Below are 26,234 nucleotides of genomic sequence, written 5' to 3'. Positions count from 1 at the left end.
CCAGGATTTCTGACCCCTTTATTCCTTCCTCTATCTTTTGAAAGAGGAAATTATCTGAAAGGCGCATCAGGAATTTGTTTGTGAGCCTATGCTCAGCAGAGCTAGTTTCCCAGCAGATATTAAGGTAATTGAAGCCACCTTCCTTAACTACCAGTTCTTGCCTCTTGGAGTTTCTGAAATTTGTTCTAAAAAACACAGTCCACTACCTCATTTTGGTTTGGTGGCCTGTTCTAAACTCCTACCACAATGTTATGTTTATTTCTTGTTATGTTTATTTTTATCCAGATGCTTTCCACTACTCCAGTTCGATCTCTTGTGTGGATTTCTGTACAAGTTAATTTATCTTTGACATATAATCACCCTCCTTTTCTTTCCCATGTATTATTTTTGAACAGATTGTATCCTTCAATTGTTATATTCTAGCCATGGGTGTCATCCCACTCAGGTCTCTGTTATACTGATAAAGTAGTACAGTATTTACCTTTCTGCACTAGGAGTTCAAACTTGTCTTATTTGTTTCTCAAATTCTGTTCATTGGAGTATAGACACCTAAAGTGTTCTTTCTCATCTTTTATTCTACTGTGATTTTCGTGTGGCTCCCCTTCTCTCCCTCAGCTTCTCTAGAATTCACACCCTTCTGTTTAGAGTTGCTTTTGGACAGATGTTTAAGCTATCTTCTCCAACCCCCCAAGGATTTAGTTTAGTTTAAAGCCCTCTTGATCAAATTCACCATGTGTTTTCCAAAGACATTTTCCTTGTCTTTGTGAGGTGTGTAGCCCATCTGTAGCCAGTAGTCCTTCATCTCAGAAATGAAGATGAAGGTGCCAGAAGCTAAACTTCTGATAGTTAAAATGTATCTGTTGCTTCATACTCAGCCCTTTCTTTCTCTGTGATTATTTTAATTTAAAAGAAAATACACACCGTGCATACTCGACTATAAGTTGAGGACAGGTTTTAGGGCCAAAATTATGGATTTAGATATGACTCGTGGATAAGTCGAGAGTAACTTAAGAGTATGGGTATGTAACAAAGAATGCAAAGGAAAACAGTGCCAGAAAACTTACAAAATTCCAGCAGGCTTAACTGTTTGTGTTCATACTAAAGGCTTCATGAATGAGAGAATATAAAGGGAGTGTGAGTGCTTCCAGAACAGATGACACTCTTGCCTTTCACCAGGGGATGGTTCCTTTTAAAATAAGAATTAAAGTACAGTACAGTACTTACATTGACCCGTGGATAAGCCGACTCAGGTTTTTGGGGTCAATTTTTTGACTAACATTTCTAGACTTATACATTAGTATAAACAGTAATAAATGATAATAATAATAATAATAAAGTAGACATAAAACAGTTAAACACAGAGGGCAAGAGCAGACAAAATAACAAAAGAAAAACTGCTTAAAAGATATAAAAAACTTGAGTTTAGTTAGAAGAAAATCTGGTATCTGAAATGTAAAGAACTAAGTAGTATCACCTTTCTGTAAACTGGAACAGGGAGAGAGGAAAGTCGTCGTTTTAATAGTTTTTTGTGGAGTTTTCGGGCTATGTGGCCATGTTCTAGAACAGGGGTAGGCAACCTTTTTGAGCTGGGGGGCGGGTTGGTGTCCCCCAGACAACGGGGGGGGGGGAAATAAAAAATAATAATTAAATAACTAAATAATATAGAACAACATTTTCAAATGTAGGACACATTTTTTAAAATGGAGGACATGCAAAAATTTGATGATTTTTTAGGCATGATCAAAATAGAGGACATTTGGGCATTATTCCTAGACAGGTGGCAGAAATGGATTTCCCTTTCTGGCCAACCCCCCTCCCCCCATTCCAAACAGCACATTTGGGCACTGAACATGGCTTTACTTAACATGGAAATTTCTTGCAGATTTCAGAGGCTTATTGCATAACCAAGCTCTTTGGGTTTCACACTGAACATGGGTTCACATGGCTATGCATATTTAACATGTCAAGGTGGTCTCACAAGAAGTGATTTGCCCTCGAGTTCAAATGTACTTCTCAGAAGTGTGTACTTGGTCAAGGGACTGTGGTTTTTCTTCACTGCGCATGAGTTTGTAAAAATCACAGCAACTTACATTGGCCGTGCCTCTGAAGCTGGCTCATATAAATATCACCATCACCATGCTCCTGCTCTTCTTCTTCTTCTTCTTCTTCTTCTTCTTCTTCTTCTTCTTCCTCCTCCTCCTCCTCTTCCTCCACCTTCCTCCCTCCTCCTGCTCCTTCCTCCCTCCTCCTCCTCTTCCTTCCTTCCTCCTCCTCCTCCCCGCGTGGCTGTGCGAGAGGCCCAAGGCCCTGCGCGGCTGCACGCGGGGCCTTTGCCCCCTTGCCCGCCGCCAAAGGCCCCGCGTACTTCTGCAAGAGGCCAAAGGCCCTGCGGGGCCTTTGGCAGCGGCAATCGGTGGCAGGACCGAGCAGGGGCCTGTCGCAACAGCTTGGCGGGCCGCATGCGGCCCGCGGGCCGTAGGTTGCCAACCCCTGTTCTAGAAGGTTTTCTTCCTGACGTTGTAGAACATGGTCACATAACCTGAAAACCCCACAAAAAACTATGGATGACGGCCATGAAAGCCTTCGACTCCACATTGCTGTATTAAATTTAGCAACATCAAGAAAAGGATTGTAGATTGTAAGCCTGAAGGCAGGGAATTGTCAAATTTGTAAACTGCTCTGGGAGCTTTTTTGACTGAAGGGTTGGCTATAGTTCTGTGTAGTAAATAAATAAATGGGATACCACGTGCTTTAAAACAGTTTTCATTTGTAACTGTCTGTATTTTCTAAAAATATCAGTTTTTTCATCAAGGTCAAATTGCAGATTCTTTTAACCCACTTTTCCAGAGACAACTAACTCAGTGGAATTCTTCCAGTTTTGTGCTTTTTCTTTTTGTACACTTAAAAGTAGTAATGCTATTAAATCTTAATAATTTAGTTCCTTATTACCATCCCACAAAATAGAAAGGCAGCCTATGTCTGGAAGAACTGTAACATATAGAGCAGTAATTTTGTCAATTACACTGAAGATTATAACCTCAAAACTGGAAACATGAGGACAGTTCCACTACATATGAGGATAAGCTATTTGGATAATCATAGCAACAATTCAATTTAAAATTTGAATTTTGTCTGTTACACTGAAAGAGTGCTGTTGTCTTAATATAGTTTACCTGCTATTTTGAAACTTTTTATTATGATTTTAAAGATCATACAACCTTCCTTATACAAAATGCTTAGAACCAAGCGTTTGTACGCAGAACGATCAAAAAGCAAAGGTAGAGTTTTGGAGTATTTCAGATTTCAGAATTCCAGATCAGGCATACTCAACCTGTAATATGACTTGAAACTGAGATGAAGTTAATGCCATTATCACCCCATCATCACAGCCACCTTTGCTTGTTTGTTCTGGTGCATGTCTAAATATGGCTTATGAACACTTTCATTTGTATATCCAGCTCCAAATCTCAGTCAAGTCTTTGGTTTACATGTGCTCTCCTCTCTCTGAACAGGAGCTGGTTGCTGATAACCACCATTCAGTTCTTCTTCATGGTTTCAGTGAATAACACAATTGGGTCTTCCTGCACAAAATAATCCATGGTAGGTTGTTCCATGGATTGTTGATCAGTTGACTCAAGTTATATATCCTACATAAAGCCAGGAATTATGGAAACTGAAGGGCTGAACAGACGGCTCCTTTGAAGTGGTTTGCCTCTGCCCCTTTGAACGTCTCAGCAACCGCATGCCATGGCCTCGAGCTGGCAAAAAGCCACCCTTGCCACCATAGTGGCACTTTTGCTCCATTTCTTCGGTGCAGCATGTATAAACACTGCGCCGCAGGAGCATACCCACGCTGCCCACCATCTGCTCAGGCAGGCAATGTGACAGCAGCTTGGGAGTGGAGTCGGTGTGGGTGGCAGACGGTCACCATGCCCCCACTCCAACCCAACGCTGGCTCATAGTGCTGGTTTGTTCAGCCCCTGAATCTTTGTTAAATCCTCCCACTGACCATACTGGAGGATATAGGGTAGAGTATGAATGTGCAAGGACTTGTTGACATAACAGTAAACCATGGGCTTTAAGTGTGAATAAGGCCAGTGAAATGGAATTTAAGACGAAGAGTTGGTTTGATTTTGATACACATTTGATTTGATTTTGATACAGATGAGAGATTGCAAAACCTGTTGACTGAGGCAATGGGAGAAAGATGTAAGTCTCACTCTGTGGCACCTACCAGTGTACCATTTTTCTATCCTTTTCTGTTGCTAAAATTCATCTGTGTGAGAAAGTTAAGTGCTCTACAGAGGGACAATGAACAAATTAGTGTTAACAAATTATACATGTGAATTGGTGTATCTCATTAATAGAGTTTTTATACCTTCTTCTACATTCCCCTGCAGTTGTCTGTAACTTTTCTCTTTGTCTTTAGGCTGCTGTTTTTAATTGATACTTTCCACACACAAAATTTCAGCTGCATTGGATCAACAGACACCTGTAGTAACCACATGTACCATATGCAGTTCACCTTAGTCTTTTGGCTTTTGATTATTCTTACTGTGTTACATTTCTCTTTAGAGATGTAGTTGTAGTGGTGGGTTGCTTCAATCTTTTCTGGTCAGCAGGGACATTCAGTTTAATTTTAAAGCTGTATGAAGAGGTGCTTTATTTCAGCAGTACGTATGTTGAATCCCTGTGTGATCGAGAGAGAACACAACTAATTTCTTGCTACAAGGCATCTCAAGTAAAGCTGCTGAGGAAGAAAGGTTGCCTTCCACTTTCCTAAGATTTTTATGAAATAAAAAACAACAGTTCTCTCTTTCTTTATAGCACTAAGATCCACTTCTCATCTAGTAGTGTTTAAACCCTATTGTTATCACACTGCAATGGCATTTACTACTTTTACACTTTCTCTCTGTGCATGTGTGTCTATAAAATGGACTAATGTTCTGATCTTTCTTTTTCTCACAGGGAACTGAATCATGCCTTTAGTCAAAAGGAACATTGAACCTCGGCACCTCTGCAGAGGAGCTCTGCCTGAAGGAATTACTAGTGAATTAGAATGTGTGACCAATGGTACTCTTGCTGCTATTATTCGCCAACTAAGCAGCTTAAGTAAGTTTGGAGATGTTTAAAAAAATCTTTCTCTTGTCTGCATTTTTATGAATAGCTGAGAAGTTTGGGCCATTTTTAAAGTTTGCATAAAGTTTTCTCTAGCCTGTGCATCATCTCAAAGGGGAGAATTAATGAAATGAATGAATCTCTGTTGAAACCTTGTTCTACTTTGCATTAAAATGTGAGAGTCATTTGCATTACAATGATTAAAACGTTATGTATATCTTCTTTCTTTACAGGTAAGCATGCTGAAGACATATTTGGAGAGCTCTTTAATGAGGCCAACAACTTCTACATCAGGGCAAATTCTCTTCAAGACAGAATTGATCGACTTGCTGTCAAAGTTACCCAGCTGGATTCAACAGTGGAAGAAGGTAAGTAATTACATTTGAGTGTTGAGCCAGAAATGATATTGACAAGAACACCATAATTAATTGCACAGCAATCACTACTTTTTCTTTTGATGTTGCTATTGAGTGATATTTTATCCAGTCCTTTTTTTTTTTTAAAGAAAAATAGTAGTTCTGAGAAAAGACAGGATAAGATACAGTTAGGAGAAAGAGTGTTATCAAAAATATGAAAATATTTTATAACACCTTAATTTTTCCAGCCAAAAAATCTATTCCGACATATGTCTTTGTAGGAGGCCTATTTCTAATTGGTTTTATTGACTGGGTATTTTTCAATATTATTAATTTAATTTACTGTAGATTAATCAAGTTGCTTAAAGCATTTATTCCAGATAGGTAGCACTGAGCTAAATCAGTGTTAGTCTTACTTGAAGAAAACACATGGAAATTAATAATACTTGTTAGTCACCGCTAACTTATGGTATCTCCTACTGGTTTTAGTCAGTCTGCTTGATATTGGGCTAACAGATTCTGATTATATTCATTTAGAATGCAATCTACTTGAGGGTAAGTGCTCATCAAGAAAGCTAATCCTCTGACATTGTGCAACCAGATTCTTAGAATGTTGGAGACAGACTAGTTCTGTGTGTGCTGTGTGAGCTCATTGATTTCACGGAGGCAGGGATTCTTCTTATGAATCAGTAATAATGTCATGGTATTGATCTATATTGTTGGCTCATATACAGGAAATTACTTTCCACACAGAGCAGCTGCTTCCCAGAGTTAGTTTCAGGTACCTTTTGTAATGTATCTTGGAAATTCACTTCTATGAGCCCTAGAGTGTTGAAATGTACTTCTGTGAGCCCACTAGAGCTCTTTATGAGCCCACTAGAGTGTTGAGATCATATAAAGAAGCCCTTCTCTCTGTCCCACCACCCTCTCAGACTCATTTGTTGGGAACAAGAGAGAAGGCCTTCTCAGTGGCTGTGCCCAGGCTCTGGAACTCCCTCCTATGAAAAGCCAAGGTGGGCCCATCCCTGCTCTTCTTTTGGCTGCAGATAAAAACAGTTTTGTGCCATCAGGATTTTTCAGACTTGATAAGGGTTAAATGCTGTGTAATTAAGATTTTAAGGTTTGTTTAGCGTTTTCAGTACTATAGATTTTTTGTGGTTTTTTGGGGGCTATGAGTCCATGTTCTGGAAGAGTTTATTTCTGTAATCTCGCCAGGAGCTATGGTTGGAATCTTCAGAGAATGCTGGCATGGAAGAAAATGGGTATAAATACTGTTTGTTGAGAGGAAGCGATTTGCATGTTAATCTGTGTATTGTTCTCTTGTTGAATGGCATGGTCTCAGGATCTCTATTTAATTAATGATCCATTGTCTGCTGGGAAATCCCCTCACCTGGGTTGTTTTCATTTGCATCGGCTGGGTCTTCATTTTAGTGTTTTTCATGGCTGGTAGCCAAACTTTGTTTACTTTAAGGGTTTCTTCATTCCTGTTGAAGTTGTCCAGATGTTTATGGATTTCATTGGCTTCCTTATACATTCTGACCAGATAGTTGTTGTCATGGTCCAGAATGTCAGTGTTTTCAAACAACATTTTATGCCCAGGATGGTTTATAATGTGTTCTGCTACTGCTGATTTTTCTGGCTGACCAAGTGTGCAGTGTCTCTCGTGTTCCTTGGTTCATGTTTGAATTTTGCATTTGATGGTCCCTGTGTAGACTTGTCCATGGCTACACGGCATGCGGTAAAGTCCTGCGGCCGTGAGAGGGTCTCTCCTATCCTTCACTGAGCGCAGCATTTGCTGGATTTTCTTTGTCAATTTATTGATCATCTGGAGATTGTGTTTCCTCACCAGCTTTCCTATTCTGTTTGACTCTTTTGATGTATGGTAAAAATACCTCCCCTTTGGGTTGTTGTTTGTCTTCACTTCTGTGGGTTTTTTCTAGGTCTGGCAGCCCCTTTGATGTCTGAGCTGGAGTAACCATTAGTCTGTAGAGCCCAGTCTAGGTGCTCCAATTCATCTTCCAGGAAGTGAGGTTCACAGATCCTTTTTGCCCAGTCTGACAGTGTTTTGTTGTGCTTCTTTTTTGTCCTGGGTGATTGTTGGAGTCCTTGTGTACGTAGACTGGGCTCTACATAAACATCCCTAAACACCTGGACAACATGAACAGGAAAGACGAAACTCTTAAAATAATCAAAGTTTGGCTACCAGTCCTGAAAAACACCAAAATCAAGATCCCGCAAATGCAAATGAAAACCCTCCAGGGGAAGGGTTTTCCAGCAGACAATTAATGGATCATTAATTAAATAGACACCCTGAAACCTTGCCATTTAACAACAGAACAATACACAGATTAACATGCAAATAGCGTCTTCTCAACCAACACTCTCTTCCATGTCAGCATTCTCTGAAGGTGCCAGCCATAGCTGCTGGCAAAACATCATGAATAAACTGTTCTAGAAAATGGCCTCATAGCCCGAAAAACCCACAAAAAGCTATGCATGCTGGCTGTGAAAGCCTTCGACTTAACAGTTTTCAGTACATTTTAAATTTTGATGCATAAGTGCTTTACCTTTTTAAATGATATAATTGTTTTTTAAATTTTATATTCATACATTTTAAATTTTTTGTCTGGTTTTAAATTGTATTTTTTTAAATTTGTTGTGTGCCACCTTGAGTCCTTATATTGGGAGAAAGGTGGGATATAAGTAAATAAAATAATACTAAAATAATGCTATGTGTTCACTCTGTAGAAGAAGGAATAGGGTGGCTTTCATGCAGATTACAGAAAGTCTGAAAAAGGATATCTTTATTTCCTTTTCGACTCATTGGTGTGCTGTGCTACCAGGCATGGGGCCAGCAATACAGTCCTTCTCACCTCTCGTAATATAGAATATATGGAAGAGAAGAACTGAAGAATGCTAGAATATCAACATGATGTGAATGACACCTCTCCCACATGTGTAGTTTATGGCCATGCTAAATAGTACACCATGTCAATTTGCTATTTGAGCTTAATGCTACAATTCTGGTTTCAATACTTGGTTGGATGCAGAATAAATTCCTGCTCGCTCACCTGCTTGTGTATCCCTACAAAAAGAATGGCTAGATATGTTCATTGAGAATGCCATTCTAGACAAGCTCACATTTACAGATGCATGTGTTTCCTTGATCTAAGATTGGTACTTTAGATAATACATAAGGTTCTATATTTGAAGTATTTAAAATCTGAAGAAATTCAATTGTATAATGTGTTCCTTAAAAAGGGAAAGTGATGTTTTCAAAACTGAATAACAGATTTCATAATTTGTAAATATGGACATTGAATTCAGTTGACATTCTAATCAGATCTGTTGATGTAGGCACATTTTGTAAAGCTGGCTGTATTGATTAAATATTGAGAAGCAGGTGTACTGTATTTTAAAAGAAAAAAAAATTTAATCATGATTTATTAAGAAATTTTAAATATGGGATGTAATATACTTGTATTTTCGTTCAGCTATTTAAAAGCAGGGTATTTTATAGAACATAAAATGTTTCTTTACAAAGTTTTAAAAAATGGATTTACCTTTTTAAAGATCAACAGTACTGGAAAAGCAACCATTTGACTGAATATACTCATTACATCCAATTTGATGCCTCTGTCATTTATACTTCTTCTCTTTACCTAACTATAAAATGCAGAATGAAATTATAGCTTCATTATAGCTGCTATTTGGCAAGGTAATTTGGTCATAAAGGAGAGGGAGCAGGGGGAACTCTTTCTGAGAATCTTTCTAAATGTCTATAAAAAGGCCAAGTAGACAGAGCATAAACAATAATGCACTCTATCAGAGAAGATTTGAATATTGTGGCTGTTCATATATGTATTGAAATGTTTTTCTAATTTTAGGAGCAGAACATCAGTTACCTAAATTAGATTTTGTTGCTGGTTTTTAACTTACCATATTTCAGCCAGCAGAACTAACAAAATACTGCAGAAAAAATATTATATATGTCTTAGACCAAACATGTTTTTTCAAAATCCTATTTTAAGCTGTGGGGATCACAAAATGGAGTGAAAAGAATATAGGAGGGAAATAACTATCTTTTTTGTTCATTTCTTCCCTTTAGTGAAGTCTATTTGATTTCATTTTCATTTGACTTGTTTTTCATTTTCACTTGAATTTTTGTTCTTGGATGTTGCAGTATTCTTATCCCATTTATTATGTCTATAACAAATTGTCTTGTTTTGTTTTGTTTTTGGTCAACAGTTTCATTACAGGATATCAACATGAAAAAAGCATTCAAAAGTTCTACAGTACAGGATCAGCAAGTGGTTTCGAAGAACAGCATTCCCAATCCCATTGCTGATATTTATAATCGCAGCGACAAACCACCTCCACTGAATATTCTTACTTCATATAGGTATAGTGACTTGGAATGTATAAACTATCCTGCTCTGTTGACCTTTGTATGGATACAGTCTTTTTCTTATTGTTCTTGTAAATGGTAGCAATGTAGGAAAAACCAATAAGATGCAGATGAGTTGAATTTAAATAGGTGAATGCATTTGGAGCTCCAGTATTGGTAGCTAAATTGTAAGCTTTGATGCTAGGGCAGTATCATATGCTCACCTGAAGAAATAATTTTAAAAACTTATAGGTGAATGTCTGTTGACATTTTGCTTCTTTTATTCCTTTTATCTCAGAATCAAACATGGTGTGCTCTGGAGTTCCATGATTTAGAACAGGGGTCGGCAACCTCCGGCCCGCGGGCTGGATGCAGCCCGTGGAGGCCTTTCCGCCGGCCTCTGCCTGCCCTGGCCGCCGCCGCCGGCGATTGCTGCTTTTCCCGGCTCTTGGGGGCCCGCCATTTTGTTTTTCAAAATGGTGGCGAAGTCTCGCGCGACCTTCCCCGCCATTTTGAAAAACAAAATGGTGGCGGCTTAGAGGCGAAGTCTCGCGCGACCACAAGAAAGGTCGCGCGAGACTTCGGCGAGGCCCGCTGCGGCCGCCGGAGTCCTCGAACAGGGCTCCGATGGTGGCAGCGGGCCTCTGGGAGGCCCGTTGCGGTCGCTGGAGCCCTCCAAGAGGCCCGTTGCATTTGCTGGGACCCTCCAAGAGGGCTCCGGTGGTGGCAGCGACCCTCTGGGAGGCCTGTTGCTGTCGCTGGGGCCCTCCAAGAGGCCCGCTGCTGTCACTGGGGCCCTCTTGGAGGGCCCCAGCGATGGCAAAAGGGCCGGCAAAGAGGAGGAGGCCTCCAGTGCTGGTGGCCCCCGCCGACTTTTTTGCCGGTCTCTGACGGGGCCTGGGGCCCCGTCGGGCCGGCAAAGAGGGGGAGGCCTCCTGCTCTGGCGGCCCCCGCCGGCTCTTTCCCGGCCTCTGACAGGGCCTGGGGCCCCGTCAGGGGCCGGCAAAGAGGAGGAGGCCTGGCCCCCGTGGGGGGTGGAAGCTTTGCCCCGGCATGCGGCTCCACCCCCGGAGGGTGGAAGCTCCACCCCCGGCACGCGGCCCTGCCCCCAGAGGGTGGAAGCTCCACCCCCTCGGCTTCAGCCCCCCAGTTGTCTGAGGGACAGCAACCCGGCCCCCGGCTCAAAAAGGTTGTCTACCCCTGATTTAGAACAACATTACTGTATCTTTGTTTTGTCTTACATGCAGCAGTGGCAGTATTTGTTTAATCAGGAGCATGATATGTTTTTTAAAAAACAAAAACATTTTGGCTACATGCAATTTTCCCAATGAAATCCCTTGCCCCTGTTAACCATGGAACAGACAACATACAGTATAGGCAAAATAGTAATATCTATATATTTTTTTAAAACAAAACAAAAAATACAGATTGACACAATTCCCAGTGCATTTAAGAAGAAATCTTTCAATCTTAGAATCATAGAATAATAGAGTTGGAAGAGACTGCAAGGGCCATCCAGTCCAACCCCCTGCCATGCAGGAAATCCAAATCAAAGCATCCCCGACAGATGGCCATCCAGCCTCTGTTTAAAGACCTCCAAGGAGGGAGATTCCACTACATTCCAAGGGAGTGTGTTCCACTGTCGGACAGCCCTTACTGTTAGGAAGTTCTTCCTAATGTTGAGGTGGAATCTCTTTTCCTGTAGCTTGCATCCATTGTTCCAGGTCCTAGTTTCTGGAGCAGCAGAAAACAAGCTTGCTCCATTCTTAGTATGATACCTCTTCAAATACTTAAACGGAGCTATCACATCACCTCTTAACCGTCTCTTCTCCAGGCTGAATATCCTTGCGGTTTGAGTCCAGTTGCATCGTTAGACATAAAGCTATGTGTATTTGTGCTCTGTTTGCTCTGCTCTTCTCCAGTAGCTTGTTGAGTGCCTTCCCGATCCTGGGAGTCTCATTTTCCAGAACTATATTTTGCTTTATATTAGATTATTTCGTGTTAGGGTTTTCATGGTAAAAGACATTCAGAAATTGTTTACTGGTGCTTCCTTCTGTGCAGGACTAACTCTTTCGTTAGCTAAAGTGCCATTATTATTGTCTTTGAAAATAGAATTAATAGTAAAGAATGTTCAAATCACACCATGGCACTACCTTTCCATAGTAGTGGGACTGCATGCTCATCTGAAGCAAGAGGCTATGCTGCTGATAGCATTGTTGCTGAGGACCTAGACTGAAACGTACATACTATTTACATTATCAACATGATCTTGAATTTCTCTTGGCAATTAATGAGCAGCTAGTACATTTAACACCACTGTAACATGTAAACAGCCAGTTGCCTCTGTTTGAATAGTGGCTGTTGCGTTTTACAACAGTGCAAGGTTAGCCCCACATAAAATGTGTTGCAGTCATATAAATGTAAAATTGCCAAAGCATGCATCACAGTGGCCAGCTATCCTTGTTTAGGAAAGTGTGCAGTTGGCTTACCAACTGAACCTGGTACATGAGACATGGTCATGAAATCTTGCACATTTTAAAGCATTTTTTCTGACATTAATTTCAGTGTGCTGTAAGGGTCCATTTACGCCTGCTTTATGCCATGAGATCATAGAATCATAGAATCGTAGAGTTGGAAGAGACCACTAGGGCCATCCAGTCCAACCCCCTGCCATGCAGGAAATCCAAATCAAAGCATCCCTGACAGATGGCCATCCAGCCTCTGTTTAAAGACCTCCAAGGAAGGAGACTCTATCACCTTCCGAGGAAGTGCATTCCACTGTCGAACAGCCCTTACTGTCAGGAAGTTCCTCCTAATGTTCAGGTGGAATCTCTTTCCATAAGCTAGTGCAGTTTGTGCTACATTCTGAGTGGCTCTGCCATGCAGTCTGTACTTCATTTTGGTTGCAGGAAAACAATTTACTTATTTAGTTTTTTTTCTCCCTATGGTAATCTGAGTTGTCTGAACAAATATTGTAAGAATAAGTACCTCAGTGTTTCATGTGAAGCATCAGTCCTGAGTGCTTGTTCATAATATGAGGAATGTGTTTTTTAATGTTAAACTCCCAGGATGTCTATTTGTTTTGTTCACAGAGATGATAAAAAGGATGGCCTAAAATTCTATACTGATCCTTCCTATTTCTTTGATCTTTGGAAAGAAAAAATGCTGCAAGATACAGAAGACAAAAGAAAAGAGAAGAGACGACAAAAGGTAACGGACAGCTTACTATTTAAATGTATGTAGATAGTCTACCAGCTGATTAATAGCTTATACCTGAAATATTATTCCCAGTATAGGAAATACTGTAAAAGAAAGGCTACTTTATATTGCTAGCTATCTTTGCACTTTTTAAATCTATGTCTATCTTTTCTTTTAAAAAAATTGTACATATACCAACTGAAGACTTTGGAGGAAATAACCTGGTTGAAAATGCATCTGAAAAATAGCTTTTAAACTGTTGTAAAATTCGTTCATAATAATATTTAAGTGGTCTGTTGCTAGATTTTCTACAGTAAAATACAAATTGAATAAATAGATTATCAGGGAATGTTTGTAGCTGCCTGCTGTTTATGGGCAAGTTTCAGTAAAGAACATAGCTTTGTCATGGAAGAGCACCTCTCTCTGTGCATCAATCTTGTGACTGTGTACATAGTTACATTGCAGCTATGCAGCTACTAGCAGATTGCAGCTCCTAATTGCACAAAAGTAAATGGAAAAAGAGTTAACTAAAGAAGCCTCCATTTCTTACATGTATTGTAAAACATTAATATTATTTCTTTTCAGTCAAAGTGTAACTCTTGCAACCTTCCAAAATTTCTTAAAGTGCAATTCTTAACAGCCCTAGCAAGCATAGACTTGATGAAGGAGCTGAACTTTTGTAATCCAATATCATTTGGAAGGCTGCATGATTCCCACTCCTGATATAAATGTTCATCAGGCACATTTTTGGTTTCCAGAAGTCTTGGTGAAAGAGAAGTACCACATTCTATGAACAGAAAGACTTTTAGGACTGTGTCTTTCAAGGGACTGAAGCATAGATGTGGTGATGTGACAAAGCAAGATTTGTGGGGGAAGACAATTTCATGGGAGTATATGGAAGAAGTGGGGGTGAGCAGGGAGTATGGCAGACATATTAGCAGTGCCTTTTGTTGTAATTGCATGGTTTTGTTGTTGTTGTTGCTTTAGACCTTGTGAAGCACCCATTTTAGCAAAATTAACCAGAAAAATCACCTTTTTTATTTGGGTGTTGTAATGGATTTACTTTAAACTCTAAATGCGGTCAGATTTTATTTAATAAGGTTGCATATTGCTGTCACTGCCATCCTGAACTATCCTGCTGGTAGTGTGGCCTGAATGAAATAATGCATAGTGACTAGGATTTCAAAATTTGTAACAGAATGAATGTTTGAGATGCATAAAAGCACTATGAAGAAGAGCCTTCAGCCGCCAGCACACAAAAGCTAGATGCATCATCGACAGTATCAAACGCAAGTCATTCTTCCTCAGTCCCTCAACAACGATGGGCATAGTGCAACCCCCTTGTGCAGTTTCTGTGCCCTCCAGCGTACCTCGTGGTCAATTATTTTATATGTTTTGCTCCAAATGCCATTTCTGTCATGTTTGGAGGCCCTCTGGCCCTCCAGGGGTCAAAAAAATATTTTGCAATTTCTCCCAAAAAATGTTTTGCCCTAGTATTCCCTCTAGTGAACTTCATTACATTCTTCCACATTTTGTGAGGGCACTGGACCAATTTAAATTCCAGATAGGCCATTTTGAAACAGGAACTGAATTGGAGGTGATTTCTGCTCACTTCCTGTTGTTTTTAAAAACACCTCTCCTGAACCTAAAATGGGCTATGGTATCTCCCCTCCAGTCTTAAGAATTAGGGAGGGGTATCCATTCTTCCATTGTGTACTCAATGGGGTCGTGACAAATCTTTACACCATTCCCCATTTCAAAGATGAGCTGGAGTGTGCCCAGAGGAGGGTAACTAAAATGATGAAAGGTCTGAAAACTATGCTCTAGTTTAGACTTAGGGAGCTGGGTATGTTTAGCCTGGAGAAGAGAAGGTGATATGATAGCCTTGTTTACAAATTTGTAAGGATGTCATACTGAAGATGGAGCAAGTTTGCAGCTCCAGAGAATAGGACCTGGAGCAATGGATTCAATTCAAACTACAGGAAAAGAGATTCCACCTCAGTGTTAGGAAGAACTTCCTGACAGTAAAAGCTATTTGCCAGTGGAACATGCTGCCTCAGAGTGTGGTGAAGTCTCCTCCTTCGGAGGTTTTTAAACAGAGTCTGGATGGTCATCTGTTGGGGTTGCTTTGATTGTATGTTCCTTCATGGCGGGGGGTGGACTCAGTGGCCCTTGGGGTCTCTTCCAGTTCTGTGATTCTAAGAATTTAAAATTTAACTTTCTAAGATTTTAACTTTCTAAGATTTTAAAAATTAATTTTGCTTTTAAACACCAAATGGTATCCAATCAGATAAACATGCAAAACAATTGAATGAGAGGGGGAAGCCCACATCATAAGAGTGGTAAATAAGAAATCAGTGTTAATTTCATGTTTTATTTGAGGAATGAAGTTGGAGGGAAGGCACACCTGCTCCCCAGCAGGAAAAAACAAAGTTCCTATTTGGGGGGGGGCATATGTACAGATCTGCAATTTGTAATGGGAAAATATTTGCTGAAGTGTGCCGTGAAATTTTTGGTTTGCTTGTTCAACATAGAGATTATCATTAATGTTCTTCTGGATTGTTAACCTAGTTTTGCAAATCATAATGTTAGTATCAGTTTTCTGTATCTTCTGTATATACTGGTATGTGCAGGTTGTATCTTCCTAGGTATCATAAAACATAGTTGAATTCTGCCAACAACAACCTTAATTTTTTTTTGAGAATTTTGATGTATGCTTTCACTAAATTTTGCTGGGCTCACTTGCATATCTACTTTTCATACTTCTACTAGGATTTAACCTGCTCTTTTCTTCCTTGTCCCTGCCCTTCGCATGCCTTCTCTCCTTTCTGTAACATTAGGAGCAAAAGCGCATAGATGGCACTGCTCGTGAGGTGAAAAAGGTTAGAAAAGCAAGGAACAGGCGGCAGGAGTGGAATATGATGGCATATGACAAAGAACTTAGACCAGACAACAGGTTATCTCAAAGTGTTTACCATGGAGCATCATCGGAGGGATCTCTGTCCCCTGATACTAGGTCTGTTTACAACAATACATTTTGTTGTATTATATATTCACTATCCTTAAAGTTGTTGCAGACTTAGAATAACTACAACAAAGCATTCCATGTGTTTTCCATGTATTTAGTAGGCTTACGTGACTTCAATTTGTCACTTATTAATTTGCTATATATCTGCTTTGTGTAGTGCACTGCTATATAGACAAATCAGAATATTTGGTTTCCTTCAGTTAAACAGTCCCAGATAATTTGACAATTTAGTGGGTTTTTTTTTTGGGGGGGGGAGGTTCAAAATTATTTTAGTGCTTATGATGCACACTGGTACTTAGCAAAAAGTCTCTGTTTTCATATTATTAGTAGAGTGTTCTGAATTTTAATCAGAGTTGAATTTACATTCAGACAGGAGCTGCAGAACAGAAGCATTTTTTTTATTTTCTAAAAATATTTTGAACAAAAGCATCTTCCTAATAGACTCAGCTTTGTCACTGGCATTTTTATTCTCCTTTGTTCTGGTCCCTTTGAACTAAGTGGGAGGCCTGTGTATGCAGGGAAAGAAGAATTTTCAAGTTGATTGGTCAAGCAGTTTGTTGAGATGAATGCTTTCATTTTTGTTCTGCGAGTTAATTGGAATTAAGAAATCAACACAATACTACACTCTACCATTACTTCATAACTTCACTAACATCTGTTATGACTTACTTATGCCTTAGTGTAGCAATTTTAATTTCCTTGCTTTTAAAGCAGAAAGAGATCTTAAGAAAGCTCCAAGACATGACTACCATGGAAATCAGTTTTTAAATCGAATTCTACTGTCTTAGCATTTCTTATGTTCTTATTCAGCATGTTTTTCTGCCTCCACCAGAAGAAAATTCTTCAGCCATGCTTTGTACATTTTCCCCCTTGCTAAAGTTTATCTTTGACTAAGGTTACATCTGTACTGCAGAAATAATCTAATTCACTTTTACTGCCATGGCTTAATGTTATGAAAGTCTGGGAACTGTTGTTTGCTGTGGCACCAGAGCTCTCTGACAGAGAAGCCTAAATGTCTCAAAAATTACAATTCCCAGAATTCCATAGTGTTAAGACATAGTAGTTAAAGTGGTGTGAGACTGGGTTATTTTTGCAGTGCTGATAAAGCCTTAGATAATGATAATTGGTATTTCTGAAAATACCAATATAAATGATACCTATCACATACTCAGACTGCAAATTCTGCTTCTTGGTACCTGAAACAGACATATTTCTTCACCACCACTATCATATCTATGCTTTTAATTAGACTAATTCACTACCTCCAGCCTTCTAGTTTCATTGTTTTTCTCTGACTTCTCTGTTAAAATTTAATTCCTTTCTCTTTTTTACAGCATGAAAAATTGCCTTACTCTATGAATTCCTCTGTAAAGTAGTAAGAGTACTGTAAAGTCAACTGTTGCAGTAAAACTCTAGTACACACAAGTCCCCAACTTCCAGTTCTGCTTATGATGCACAACTTAAACATGTAAAACAAGTATTGGTTTGTTTGAAAGAAAGCTCCAAGACATGACTGCCATGGAAGTCAGTTTCCTGTCCACTTCATCTAATTCTGATTTTTAAAATTCTAGTGTTTCCAAACTGTGGAATCCTACTTAAAATGCATTTAAACTCTACCTGTTATAATTCAGAGAGAGAGAGAAAAGCTGAATCCTACCCGACACCAGCAAGTTAATGTGAGGAAAGTAAGGACAAGAAGAGAAGAGTGGGAGAGAAGGAAAATGGGCATTGAGTTTATAAGTGACATAAAGAAACAAGAGCAGGCAGGAAGCACAAAAGAGGCCAAGATGACCAAAGGGTTTGTCATTTTGTTTTACTCAAAGCTCTGTTGCTTGCCTGGCTTCCTGTCTGAATAACCTGATGAGAGCCCACTTTACTTTCCTCCCTCTGTTTTTTAACCAAATCACAACATGGCACAATTTGTCATACTAATGCTGCTTTTTGCACATTGTGGATGGCTTAACTATAGCGTTATATGTTCTGTATTCAGCTAACAGTTCTCTTTCTATGCCTCGTTAGTATAATTACTTATTTGTAGAAAGCAGGCATTTTCTAAAAGATTAAAGTCTTGGAGATGGTTTGTTTTAGAAAAAAGATAAATCCGTTTGCCTCAGCCTGTGATTTTTGCTTTTATCTTATGCTTTCTTTGTTAATGTTCCTTTTACCATTTCTCCTAAAGAACTACTATTTTACTGTATTTGAGAAAATGCCTGTGCTGTCATTTTAAGGTTCCTGTGCTTTGGGAAACAGCTTGAAAATTCATTTTCTGTGAATATAACCAGCATTTGGTTGATGTTTGAAAAAATACCATGTTGTGATCTAACAAATTAAAATTGAAAATCTGAAATAGGAAGTATTTTACAAAGAGGAGGTGAAACTAATACTGTTTATTCACATTTTGCTCTTCTTCCTATTTGCATTTTAGATCTCACACCTCCGATATTACCAGCTACTCATATCCTGCCACTCCAAATCATTCCATCCATCAGCAGCCAGTGATGCCTTCATATGGAGCAGGAGATGGACCTCTGTATATGCTTGCAAACCAGGGCCTTGAACATGAATATAGGCCACCTTCTGCAACAATGAGACATGCTACTTTGAACAGACCTCAGCAACCACCTCCACCCCCACCCCAAGCTTTAGATGGATCTCTTGGCACTGTAGCTTTGGTACCAGCAGATTATGGGTAAACTTCTTATCTTACTATTTTTTATTAAAAGCATGTTTGCCCTGCTCAAAAAGACTCCCAAAAGGGTTATTTTAAAGAACAAACACAGTTCCTGCCCTCAGGCTTACATTTTGAAAGACACACAAATAGGCAAAGAAGGATGGGGAGGGAAGAGGAGATTTTAACCAGGTTGGATGTTCATAAATCTCAGTAGGGGATATGTGTATGGAATAATTAGATTGCTCCTGAATTTAAAGCTCACCTGTTTTCCCAATGGTATATTTAGGCTGTTTGAGGTAAAAATGGATATGGGGCAAGTTAACGTTCACACCTAAACTAGGCAATGTATGTAATTTTTTTACAGCTTTTTGTGCATTACTGAATAAGTACTGTATATACTCATGTATAAATTTAGGTAAAAAATTGACCAAAAATACCTGAGTCGACTTACCCATAGGTCAGTGTAAGTACTGTATCTTAACTCTTATTTAAAAGACGAAACCATCCCCTGGTGAAAAGCAAGGGTATAATATGTGAAGCGCCGACCCCCTCTACTCTCTTATCAATCCAGTCTTAAGAGTAAGCACAAAAAGTTATGTCTGCTGGAATTGTGTAAGTTCTTTGACATTGTATTGCTTTGCGTCATCTTTTAGATCCTTTGCTATATGCCCCTAAGTTTTACCCTCAGCTTATCCACAGGTCATAGCAAAATCCATAATTTTGGCCCCAAACCTTGCCCTTGACTTATATATGGGGTTGAATTATAGTCGAGTATGTATGGTAAGCGGCAGCTGGCAAAGTATTGTGGTGTACATCAGGTGCTCTAAAATATCCTGAAAAGATTTCAGATTTGTGAAATAAGTGAAAAAAGCAGTGTAATCTAACCTAATATTTTTAATGCCATGAAAAATAACGGGTGCACACTACAGATCTGCCAGGTGATATTTCAGTTTAACAAATGTTGTGTTCTATTTTGTATATAGGATGCTTGCAGCTCAGATGGTGGATTATTACAATCCTTCAGGACCCCCGCCGCCTCCCCCTCCACCCATGATTCCTTCTGCACAGACCGCTTTTGTTAGTCCTCTCCAAATCCCTGTGCTACCTTCCCATCCTGGACTAGTGACTGGATCTATGTATTCTGCTGCTCTTCATCCTCCTTCTACTGGGCTTGTTGTTACAGCTCCCCCTCCTCCAGGCCCGCCTCCTCCCCCTCCAGGCCCTCCTGCTGCAGGATCCTCTCTCTCCTCCTCTCCGATGCATGCTCCTGCAGTGGCTGAGGCAAAACGACATGAGACCACGCAGTCACCCATCAATGATGCTCGAAGTGACCTTCTGGCTGCTATTCGGATGGGTAAGGGCAAACAGACGTATTGGTACTGGCATATGTCATCATACATGCCAGGTGTTTGCGGTTTCTGTACCTATGCATATTTGGTATTATTAATTTGTAAGTAGAGTATTTCAAGATTGAAATCTAGGTGATGGTTTTCCAGGCATGGAAGTGAGGTTTATAGCTTTTTTATTCTCCTGACACCTAGTGATGTGGTTTTCCATCCAAGTACTAACCGGGGCTGACCTACTTTAGCTTCCAAGATCAGGCGAGATTTGGTGCCCTTAGGATATTTAGGCCCTACATGCTACAAGAACTCTTACTTAAAACTCTTTAGTGCTTCAGATAACTGGACTAAACTTTCCCTCTTTCTATTGCAAATTGCATTAATTTACCAGTCTATGTATGTGTTTTTGTGTGTGAGAGAGATTTTGATTGGTGTTGTCCCAGTGCCAAACTATAATGGGGTGTGTGTGTGTGCTTCACATGAGTCACTGTCAATCAGTTTTAAAGAGTGATTCAAAATATAGCAAGATGAGATCCACCCCATTCTTGCTAAAAATGTAAGCATAGATACTTTAAAATCTTCCTCATGTTAGAGTTGTACATGTTGCCAGAAGGGTATTGAATTGCCTAAGATTAAATTTTTCTCATCTAAATGATTTTTTTAAAAATGGCACTAGATGTCTTAAAGGTAAGGGTTTAAACAACTTATCTCTCTACAAGTTAGTTTAAGACATAGTTGTTTTTTTAATTGCAAGCTCCTAAATTTAGCTGCTGTTTCAAGAAGCCCAAATTGAAATTGACATGGTATTATATTTCATACCATCTGAATATATTTTTACTTCTAAATGGTGTAGTATTTTTGTTCTATCTATGGTACAGCAAAATATATTTTTGTTTAACTGTCTTGAAAATAAAATGAAGTTTTGGGTACTTGGCTAGTCATCTTGTAAATAAATTAGAGAAGGCATTGTCATGTACTATTTAACATCAGAAAAATCCTGTTTTTTCAAAATCAAAAATTAACTGACCACTTCCAGTTTTGTTTTAATTTCGGAGGCATTTTGGAAGTCTAGGCAAACCCCAGAGGATTCCAGGGCAGAAAATGATCCCCTAGATCCATGACAGGAGCCCACCTTCACCCTATATAGATTGATGGAGACACATTTGTATATGAGATAAGTCTCATAGAAAACAACACATAACATTACACAACATTTGGAGAAAGTAACAGCCTCTTTAAACAATATCTTGCCAATAGTCTTTGATATCATGAAGCATCGAAGTTGCCTCTTTTTTCTTGAGGAAAGATATTCTTTTGAATGGCTGTTTTCTCTGATTACATTCTCAAGTACATTAAAAAGTGTTCTTTGAATAAACCAGGACAATCACGTTGGGTCGTGGCCCAACTTTCAGAATTTTTTATTCACTAACACCCTATGCCTAACAAAACAACAGCCTTTGAATTAATTATAATTGTGTCAAAATAAACCCTAATATACTGTTACTAGCTTTTGAGTCCTATGTCCTTATAAGTTTACTATTTTTTATAAGAAAAGTTGTGCCCATAAAAGTTTCAATTTGATATGCTGTTTGCTTGTTTGTTAACTTCAGGCATCCAGCTGAAAAAGGTGCAAGAGCAGCGGGAACAAGAAGCCAAGCGTGAGCCAGTTGGAAATGATGTGGCCACAATTCTGTCTAGACGCATTGCTGTGGAATATAGTGATTCGGATGATGAATCAGAATGTGATGAGAATGACTGGTCAGACTGAGATGAGAATACAGCACCAAAGCGTGCTATCAATTTCTTATAGGAATTCATTAATTTTATGTGCACAGTAATCTATGTTGGCGCAAATAACCTAACTTGATGGTGATCAGGATGCTGTCATTTAGCAAATATTGGTTATAATATAATGCATATGCAAATCCCAGTATTCTGTTTTCAGTATCCACTTCAGAATATGCAAATGCCACTGAATGTAGCAAATTGTGTTCTGATCCAAGAGAAGGAACTAGCTGAAATTTCTTGACCTTGAACATTGTAATATATAATATTTGCATTTTATAAACAGTATTTTCATACTAATACAATTGTTAGAATTGGGAGGCTAATTGTGCTAAAACAGCAGATGATTTTGCATTTTTGGCACACCTTTACTAAAAGGCATAAAATAGGTAGCAGCTCAATGCCGTTTGCTTATTACTTAAAGTTCTGTTCTGCGTCCCCTGTATGTAACAGGTGAATGTTTACATCACAATTATACTTTTAAATGTTTGGGGTTATACAGAATGCGATATGTGTGAAGAAACTGAAAGACATGTGGAAATGCTGGATTTTCTGCTTGTTCCTTAGCTCTCAGGTTTTTTTGGGAGTTTTCATTATCTTTTAAAAACTAAGTTACAGCAGGCAGATTGAAGCCTCTTTTTAAACGAATATGGTAATTGAGTTTATATTTTTCTTAGGGATACATTGATTCAGCCCCATGTTTGTTCCATTCCCAGTTTTTGAGTGACCAGAAAAAAATTAATTCTGGTACTGGCATCTGAATACATAATCAAATATTAAAGGATGAGTATCAAGTCAAGTTGACAATATAGATAATTTGTTACCTCTTGTGTACAGTTTACAGTGCTGCATATATTATATTTTGATAGACACACAATGCCTTTAGTCAGCTTATGGGTGCACTTATGTCATCTTTATTCTTGTGTGCCCCCTTGTTACAAGCTAGCTTTTGTATTTAGTTTATTGTTATATGCTATCAAGTCAGCTTTGACAGATAGCAAGTCTGTGAATGAGAGACCTCCAAGAGACCCTGTTATTGCTCAGGATTTGCAAGCTTAGAGTTATGGCTTCCTTAATTGATTCCGTCTACCTGTAATGCAGTCTTCCTCTTTTCCTGTTGCTTTCAAACTTTATTCAGCATGACCTTTTCCAGTAAGTCCTGTCATCTCACAAAATATCCAAGTGCAACATTTTCATTTTAGTCCGTTTGGCTTCTAACGAGAATTCAGGCTTTGTAGTTGGATCCATTTATTTGTGTGGTTGGTTTTTTTTGTTTTTTGGGGTTTTTTTTTGTTTTGTTTTTTAGAGTTCATGTATCTGTAGAACTCTCCTCCAGCACAGCCTTTACAATCCATATATAGAAATCAGAAATTCTATATCATGGATGATCCTGACTTTGGTATTCAATGGCACATATTTACAATATAGTTCATACTATATTTCAATTCAGTTACTCTGAAGTTATTCCTAAGTCATCATTATATAGAAACCTGTTCCAGCATTGTCTTTGTTTTCTGGGTACTGTTAATGCTTGAATATGTTTCATTGAATTAGAGGTTTGGAAGACGTTGGTGCTGACTATAGGGCCTGGGGGACTCTTGGGCAAAATGCCTCTCCCAGTAGACCTCTCATTTTCCTATCTTTTCCCTTTAGGCCCATAATTGCCCACAGAACAGGGGAAATTATGAATAGAGGCTCGTACCTTTTCTTCTTTGCTCCATTCACTACCTACTTACTTGGAAGGGACAAATGAATGTGCACTAATAGCAAGCTATGGGAGTCAGAGAGCCTTCAGATTTGTTTTAACCGCTGCTTGAGCGTGGACCTTGATAGTACTGAATGATTTTAATCATTGACACAAACCCTGGAAGAAATCCATTGGCAGTGGCTGTTGATTCACAATATATTAGGTATATATAAGCATAGAATGTGTGTTAGATGACTTCTAAATTTGTTAAGTGGCAAAAATTAAATAATTCACATCTAATATGATTAAGTACTTTCATTTTTTAACAAAAGCATTATCCTTATCTGCATTCTCTTTGAATGTACATTTCACCATCCCTTTGCCCATTCAAGTGAAAGGCCTTTGAACTTTTCTTTTTGTACAAAGAAATTTTTGTACAAGTACTTACCTTGTCTCAAATGCTGCCTCCATTGGCTGTGCAGTGGATATTATTAAATACAACTTCAGTAGAGATAGTTGTTCAAAAGCCTACCGCAAGATACATTACTCTCCCAAGTGAGCTTTTTTCTCTCCTTGTTTGCTACCTCTTCACTGACTAAAATATTTTCCTATAAATCATTTTGACATAACAGTTTTAAAATAGCTGTCATTAAATTTAGATTAACATTTGAAATGTAATTTCCTTTTTCTGCACAAGAGACAGCGAAACTCCAGGGAAAAACTACATGGTTCTTATTTTAAGATATGTACAGAATGGTCTTTATTAGTAATTATGAATCTGGTTCCAGTTACCAGGGCCCAAAAATGTTTTCAGGGGTCTGTTTCAGAACATGATTTCAATCACAGACTTTAGTCCTGGTATATATGAAATAAGAAAAAAGTGTTTTTGAGCAGATGGAGGGTATGTTTACCTCCTTGATGATTAAATTGAGAGGCGACTGCATAGTGTCCGGAGACCTTAACCATAGTCAAAGGAAAATGTGCCCCTGGGGGAAATGCAGACTCCACCCCCCCTTTTTTTGAAAGCCCCAGATCCTTTTCTCTTGGGACAGGACTTTAGTTCCCCTGACCTCCAAACCCCAGAAATGAGTTGAAAATACAGCCAATGTAAACTAGAATTAGACTTTGAGATTACATTTTCAACTAAAATGTAGTGCAGCTTTTCACAGCTGTGCATGGGTGTAATTTGGCTCTACTTATGCTGTAGTTCTCCACTCCAGGTTTAGATGAAGAGCATCAAGAGAAACCTGAATAATAATATTTTCCAATTTTTGTGTGAATGATTAACCATTGGAGAAAAGGATCCCACATATTAAAAGGTCTGAGAATGTTGCATTGCTCTGATTTTCTTTTCAGATCAGTCCATCAGACATGTAACTCATACCTACAACAACAACGGTTGTTCAAGATATTTTAAAAGGAACCATATTTTTATTTAAAATGCAGTATGGTCAAGATTTGTACCATGGTTTTGTCATCTAACAGAATATTTTACATTTAACAGTGCTGCAATGTGTATTTTTCCTTGTCCACAGTTCAAAAACATGCACATCTGCTGCAGAGACTAGGAAAAGACAAATAAAAAAAGGTGTGCACATATTCATATATTTCCGTTCTTCTCACACATGGGTGGAGGACACTTCATTCTGCATAAATCAGTCCATACAAATCAGACAAAATATTCCAGAAGCATTACAAGAAGGTGCTTGGAGCAGTGAACTCCAGGTGATTAAAGCAAAATAAATAAATAAAAATAAAAATCTAAAGCTAAATAGAAATAAAACTAAAATGTCATGTTGAATAGGGGGGAAAAAAGATTTTACATGTGTAGCTGTCATGAATTCTTTAAAAAAAAAATTGGTTTTAGTACTATGGGTAGCCCCCTCACTGGCTGAAAGCACATTTGACCATTCCTATCATGGTGTTGTAATTGTTACGGCTAATTCATCAGCTGGTAGCCAGCTGATGGTGATGATGCCCTCAGTATTTAGCGTATCCTTGGAAGGTAAACACATCCGCTGCTTCTGGAGCGGTTGTAAAATTCCAGACCCCCATTGTATTCCACTGGCATGAGCCCAGGATCAGCTCATGAGGCAATATTTAATAAATTTTAAATATAATAAGGAGAAATGGACAGGTTAAATTTCCTACACCTTTCCAACCCCTCCACTGTTTGCTATCACAGTATACTTATGTGGTATCAGTGGTGGCTTTATTGCTGGGCCCGGAATAAATTCTGTTTAGCAACAGAACTTAGTAGAGAGACTTGGGCAGATTGTGTATTTTTTAATCACCTTAGGGTGATATCAGCTGCCCTTTTGCCCAGGTAAACATCCTTTCCTTGAGTGAAGAATGGGATGCATATACAACAAATAAAACAATTTTTGAAATCTTTTGCCTAGGGGAAGCTAGAAAGTGCATAACAGCTGCGGGCAGTGAAGTCTTTGCAATTTTCTTTTTGAGCCTGGATATTTGGGATCTGGTTGGTATTTTTTAAAGAAGCTTCTTTAAAAATTGTAGGCTTCTAGAAGCTTAAAATGCACCCCAAATTATGGATTCAGCTGGATGTCCTCCAGGACAACTAATAAGTTAACAGAAAATTTTGTATCAAAGCCTAAGCAGTTTATGGTTTTTAGGAATGAAAAACAACTTCATAGCCTGCAG

At 38.8% G+C, this 26,234-nt stretch overlaps 1 protein-coding gene across 3 annotated transcripts in view; it reads left to right on the top strand.

Annotated features, from left to right (window-relative positions):
* Positions 1-23,153, top strand: part of WASF3 (WASP family member 3) — a 43,645-nt gene extending 20,492 nt beyond the window's left edge. For 2 of the 3 annotated variants that reach the window (XM_089508208.1, XM_089508206.1), the window contains exons 2-9: positions 4,969-5,112; positions 5,352-5,486; positions 9,723-9,876; positions 12,954-13,071; positions 15,900-16,075; positions 18,513-18,776; positions 19,742-20,112; positions 21,709-23,153. In XM_089508208.1, coding sequence (XP_089364334.1) covers positions 4,980-5,112; positions 5,352-5,486; positions 9,723-9,876; positions 12,954-13,071; positions 15,900-16,075; positions 18,513-18,776; positions 19,742-20,112; positions 21,709-21,866 — 1,509 coding nt within the window. In that variant the 5' untranslated portion in view covers positions 4,969-4,979 and the 3' untranslated portion in view covers positions 21,867-23,153. Of the gene's footprint in view, positions 1-3,512; positions 3,601-4,968; positions 5,113-5,351; positions 5,487-9,722; positions 9,877-12,953; positions 13,072-15,899; positions 16,076-18,512; positions 18,777-19,741; positions 20,113-21,708 lie in introns of those variants that run through there. The other variant, XM_089508207.1, reaches the window with a different exon arrangement.
* The last annotated feature ends 3,081 nt before the right edge of the window (positions 23,154-26,234 follow it).

The sequence above is a fragment of the Sceloporus occidentalis genome, unplaced genomic scaffold (assembly GCF_023333645.1).
Source record: "Sceloporus occidentalis isolate IW3139 unplaced genomic scaffold, rSceOcc1.0.p SCAF_2, whole genome shotgun sequence".
In the NCBI taxonomy this organism is placed as follows: domain Eukaryota; kingdom Metazoa; phylum Chordata; class Lepidosauria; order Squamata; family Phrynosomatidae; genus Sceloporus; species Sceloporus occidentalis.
Note: the sequence above shows the minus strand (reverse complement) of the source record. Positions and strands in the feature narration are given on the sequence as shown.